This window comes from Quercus suber, unplaced genomic scaffold (assembly GCF_002906115.3).
Source record: "Quercus suber isolate HL8 unplaced genomic scaffold, Cork oak 2.0 scaffold_3B, whole genome shotgun sequence".
NCBI classification, from domain to species: Eukaryota; Viridiplantae; Streptophyta; class Magnoliopsida; order Fagales; family Fagaceae; genus Quercus; species Quercus suber.
The window spans coordinates 1,479,921-1,485,612 of NW_027071805.1; the positions used below are offsets into that span (position 1 = coordinate 1,479,921).

At 35.1% G+C, this 5,692-nt stretch overlaps 1 protein-coding gene across 2 annotated transcripts; it reads left to right on the forward strand.

Moving 5' to 3' along the window:
* The first annotated feature begins 768 nt into the window (after positions 1 to 768).
* On the forward strand, positions 769 to 4,117 carry LOC112024716 (transcription factor bHLH123). Of its 2 annotated transcripts, none has more exons than XM_065770179.1 (7): positions 769 to 1,453; positions 1,701 to 2,313; positions 2,428 to 2,538; positions 2,674 to 2,739; positions 2,878 to 2,943; positions 3,073 to 3,123; positions 3,260 to 4,117. In XM_065770179.1, the coding sequence occupies exons 1-7, from the start codon at positions 1,146 to 1,148 to the stop codon at positions 3,407 to 3,409; spliced, it is 1,365 nt and encodes a 454-aa protein (XP_065626251.1). In that variant the 5' UTR covers positions 769 to 1,145; the 3' UTR covers positions 3,410 to 4,117. The 2 variants fall into 2 exon arrangements, with proteins under 2 accessions (XP_065626251.1, XP_023913117.1); XM_024057349.2 differs by having other exon boundaries at positions 772 to 1,453; positions 2,431 to 2,538.
* The last annotated feature ends 1,575 nt before the right edge of the window (positions 4,118 to 5,692 follow it).

Genomic DNA, 5,692 nt, shown 5'->3' on the forward strand with positions numbered 1-5,692 from the left:
TAGTTGGCTCACCGCTTGGCAAAACATGCACAACATGTTGAGGGTGATAAGGTCTAGAATGAGTGAGACACCAGCCTTTCATGCATCAGAGGCTCAGATGTACAAGCTGATGCTACTTAATACTGATATTAATCAATGAGTATTTCTTATTGTTGATTCTCAAGAAAAATTAAAAAAAGGTTGTATACATAAAATACATTAAATTTGGTTGGATGGTTTCTGAGATTCTTCTCTATAGTCTTTTAACACCCTTATCATTTGTACTTTGTATATCAAGCCATGTATTTTGCAACTTGCTACCAACCCTGGCCAGAACTTTGGTCATCCACTGAATAATTATACGATCATCATTATAAATGAAACTGTACTGGGTCACCAGCTAAACATTATTATAATTTTACATGATGATTCACATATAACAATGAAACCCACTTTTTTACAAATTCAGTGTTTAGAATACCTAATAAGTGAACATTAATCAAAGTCTTTCATATTATCTGGCTAATTAGTTAATAGTTACATATACGAGTATCCTTTAGAATTTATCATAAAATGACTATAGCTGCATAGCATATCCATGGAATGACTAGAATACCCTTTTTGTAGTGCTCTATGATTGGCAGAGTGGCACCTTCTTGGTGTGAGCCCAACCTGGCGTGAGTATAGTGTTATTTTCTTAATCATTATTTATTGAATCTACAAAAGAAAAACATTCTAAAGACAAGGAAATTAAAAAGAAAGAATGTAGGGAATAGAAAATTTTAGCATATAAAAAATAAAGTTGATGTTGAAAATCATCAAAGAAATGTAAAAATTCAATTGCGCAATGACCTTTCCTCTTGTCTAGTCACTCACGCCCCCCTGAAAATGTCAACCACATTCCGGTTACTTCTTTCTTTCACTCCCTATACATACACACACCAAACGGGTTTAATCCGCTAGTATAAATATTTGAGATGCAGCGAACCGTTTTCATTCATTTTCTGCACACCATAAAAGCTCAAAGAGACCCAACAAAACAAGGCCAAGAGTTTGAAGAATCTGAAGCCATAAGTAGTACTCCAGAGAAAGCTAGCTAGCTACTGCTAGAGAAGAAGCAAGAGAATACATATTATACTAGCAACCGTATATAAACATAAAGAAGCATGGCAGATGAGTTCAACACAAGTGGGAACTGGTGGGATTCAACATCAAGAAGCAGGTTTGAAAGCGGCACATCATCGTCTTCGGGGCTCAATAATTCGGGGAGCTTTGGATGGCCATCTGATATGGCTGACATCAAAGCAAGGACTCATACTATGGATTCCATGTCGTCGGTGTCTGGTAGTTCGGTGGTTTTCCAGGAACCCCAGAAGCTGCAAGGGCATGAGTCAGCTGGTGGTGGCGACCCAAGCTTGCAAATGATGGGTTTAGGCCTTTCAACTCAAGCCATGGATTGGAACCAAAGCTTGCTGTAAGTACAAAATATAGAACTACTCTTTCCTCTCTAAGAAACCCTACAAGGAATCAATCTTTCATATCTTTTTTTGATATTTGTTTTTTTTAATGAAAAGTAAACATGTGGAATTGATTAATAATTTGATATGTAGTATGTAGCATTAGATAAGATAATCAAGGATTTGTAACTTTTATATGTTGACAATCACTTACACCTCAAAATTTTAGAACTAAGGTTTGGTTGTTATTGTTGTATATGATAGTCGAGGTGAAAAGGCAGCTGATAGTAGTTTCCGTGCCATGCTTCAAGAAAACTTGAACTCAAACACTAACTTTCAGCAAGAAACTGGGATGGGATCCTCTCAAGTTCAATGGAGATCAGAAAAAATGTTTTCAGGGATGAGTGGGGGAGAGTCATCCTCAAATGAGTTTAAGCAACTTAATCGTGGTTTTTCTTTAGATCAACCTTCCTTTAGTCCTCAATATAGTTCTGGGGATAGCACTGTGACATGCCAAGGCTTGCCTTCTAGTTTTCAAATGGATTCATCGGCTATGTATGGAAGCCCTTCAACTATATTGCAAGGACTATTGGGACCGGATAATAACCAGCCTCAACAGCCTTCATTTGAGAATCGTCCTATGAATTTTTCTTATCCGGCGAACTATGGCGTGAATTCTAGTGAATTGTTGCCATCTTGGTCGGCCAAGGTTCCTCCGTTTTTGAGAAGTTCACCACCAAAACAGACAGTACCACATAACCAGTTGCATTTCTCTAACAACGCCCCGTTTTGGAACGCGTCTGAAGCCGCCATGAAGGGCTTTTTCCCATTGATGCAACAGCAGTTTCCCACAACAAGCTTTGAAGAAAAACCAAAGGTAAGATTATGAACATATATATATGGTAATTGGGGAAGGAAACATAGATGATATATTAATTCATGATTAGGGTTTCAAGTATGGGGTTGAAATCTTGATAGATTCATTCTTTAGCAGAATATATCCGAAGTTCGGGACTCAAGCACAGTGGTGAAGAAAAGTGGCAGTGAAGCCACATCTAAAAGGCCTCGGAATGAAACACAAACTCCTTTACCAGCTTTTAAGGTACAATAAATAAGGCTTTGGACAAGAGCAAGCTTTAAGCTTTTTTTTTTTTTTTTTTTACTTTTTCTTGTTTTCTTTTCAAATTTAATTCAATTTCATAGATATGGATGATAATTGTTATAGCTTTGGTAATAGGTGAGGAAAGAGAAGATGGGGGACAGAATCACTGCGCTCCAACAATTGGTATCACCTTTCGGAAAGGTCAGGCTTCTGAATTGATCAAGCTCCTTTACTTTCTCAATGAGTAGAGAGAGTGATCATTTTCTTTCTGAATTCTGAATTCATACAATTACATCTTTTACTTTGATGGATCTTAAAAATCATGTTATATTGTGTCAGACCGATACAGCCTCAGTGCTTTCTGAAGCCATTGAATACATCAAGTTTCTCCACGAACAAGTTACTGTGAGTCCCATATGTGCCTTGTTACATTTTAACAATGGCTTTAGTAATTACATTATGATAGCAACACTTATAGACAGAAATTAAGTATCAGCCATTTCTGATTTATGTCTGTATTTTAAACCATATTAGGTCTTAAGCACACCTTACATGAAAAGTGGAGCTCCCATACAGCATCAGCAGGTACAATATTCTGCATCCTAGCTACCATCTTTTAAAGCCAATGACAACCCTTTTTTAAGTTATTATTGCTTGTCCTTAGGAACCAATTTTCTGTCTCTTTAATAAGCATTTATTTTTTGTGCTTTCCTTAATGTAGAATTCTGATAAATCTAAGGATCCAGAAGGACCAAAACAAGACCTTAGAAGCCGAGGACTATGTTTGGTACCAGTTTCAAGTACATACCCAGTCACTCATGAGACCACAGTTGATTTCTGGACTCCTACATTTGGAGGAACTTTCAGATAGATGGTGAAGAAAGTTCAACTTATTAACTGTAACAAATATACATCTTATCAAAACCCTAGCCAAGTTGGGAGTGATAAGATCAAAGAAAAAAGAGCAGAAGACACAGAAAGACCACATTATTGTACTAGTTTGAGTTGGCAATAGAAATTGAAGAGAAAGAAAAAAAAAAGGAATTGACCCTCCAAAGGACAGACCATTGTTGGGCCAGCTAGAGGCAAAATGATGCAGGTTTGGCCAATATTGGGATCATCGGAAAGCATATTAATTGTTGTTGTAATAATAATAATTCAAGAATTGTGATTAATTAGAGGTGGGCTAGCTAGTTAGGAATGAAAGAAAAAAGCTAGCTGCTGAATTTAGGGAAAGTTTTTAAACTAATTTTTAGAGCAAAAAAATTTGTTGTTATTAGTAGCTAGAGGATAAAGGAGCTTTTGTTCTTGTTGCTATATTGTGAATAGAGCTGGCACTACCTTTGATTTAAGAGTAAAGGAAGGAGAAAAAATTTGAAGGAATAATTGAATTATAGAATAGGAGTGAGTGTGGGGATGTCATTTGATTGGAAATCTCACTTTTGATTTTTTTATGTGTTTGGAATATGTTAGTGGAAGTCAGAGGGAGGCCCACATGCTCATCCTTTCAGATTTTTACTAATTTATTATTTTGAAATTATTATTAATTTTTTTTTAATTTATAAAAGTTAAATTAGAAGATGTGTCCAGATGCTATCAGTTATGCTTTTGTGCTTTTCATCGACTGGTCACATTGAGGGGCTTCCATTGGTAGGTAAAGAGAAGCCAAAACCCATAAATATTTTTATCCTCATTGGACTTCTCGAACCCATAAATGGTCCTCATTGAATCTTTTCAGATAGTTGGCTATTTCCACCCCCCCCCCCCCCTAAAAAAAAAAATTTAACAACTTTTAGTGGTCCGTAGCTTGATTTTGTATCTACAATGGTTGAACATGTACATATTGGTTTGAAAGAAAATAGAAAAGAATCGACCTTGAATATGCAATTGAGGTACATTTAGTTGCCTTTCCTTTTCCATGGAAAGAAAAGCTTCAAACCAAAGTGAACAAGATGAAATGATCACTTTTATTCTTAATGATCAATGTTGACAGGCTTTGTTTGCTCATTTTATAAAAGGAGATAAACTTTTTCTCTTCCCAAACTGAGCTGTTTGTTTTTATACTTACGTTTGAGCAAATAATTATAAGACTGGTCATCTTTTAGGCTGCTCGTATAAATCTTGTTTCTTTTTATTATTGTTAATTTTCCTTGAAGGTTTTATAATTAGTGGCATTGTAAGAAAATTTTCGCAACAATGGCCCTAGATGTGACAAAAAATTCATAAAAAGTTTTGGTTGAAATAACCTTGAAATAGTTGAATTATCATGAAGAACCTTATATGATTGTATCTCCACATATGGGAGAAAGATAACACATATATTAGATATATGTATTTTTCTTCTTACATAATGTCAGCCTCATATATTTGTAGGATTTACACCTTATGCATGAGAGAATATATACAAATTCAATGCATATAATAATTATTGCACGCTAAATTTTTTTATAACAATTAAAGATAAAGAAAGACTGTAAAAAAAAAAAAATACAAAAATACAAAAAGAGTGAAAGATCTTTGATTAATTTGGAAATCTACTTGATTGGTATATAAGTATATCTTGATATATCCCTACTTTACTCCCGCACTGGCTTTAGCAACTGTTGGCTGAAAGTGTACCTTCATTAGTCATAACATATGTTTGCTGGTCCCGGTATATGTTGTCGCCTTGTGATTGAGCACTTTAAACGAGATTAATTTTTAACTTTTTTCTAGTAAGTTCATCTCTAGACTAACTAAGAAAATGAATGGCAATAGAAAGCAGAATCTAAGTGTTTATCATTATTATGCCAATTTAGGCTTTCATGTGACTCCAAGACACTTAACAATCTGATCTAGATTTGTCTTCACTAAGACGTTAATCAATTCCTATAAATGATTCCTTTCAATAGTCCTACCATGTTCGGTGTCAATAACATTATTTGCAACTACTTTTATTTGAGGAATCAGTTCTGCTATGGACATTATTTATTTGCCTAGGAACCATTTTTTTTGGGGGGTCAGAAGCATAAATCAAAAATATTTTGAAATGCAGTAGCACGAATATATGTGCTTTCCTTCTTGCTTGACGCGCCCATCTCTTCATGTCGGAGGAGGGTGGTGAAAAACTGAAAATTACAGAAGAAATGGACAAGGAGTAAAAGAATTCGTTTCT

Bases quoted from the DNA above. Each gene is read 5' to 3' on its own strand.
- LOC112024716 (XM_065770179.1), top strand. From the start codon at position 1,146: ATGGCAGATGAGTTCAACACAAGTGGGAACTGGTGGGATTCAACATCA. The intron at 2,314-2,427 runs GTAAGATTATGA...TTCATTCTTTAG, and splicing joins GCTTTGAAGAAAAACCAAAG to CAGAATATATCCGAAGTTCG. The intron at 3,124-3,259 runs GTACAATATTCT...TCCTTAATGTAG, and splicing joins CTCCCATACAGCATCAGCAG to AATTCTGATAAATCTAAGGA.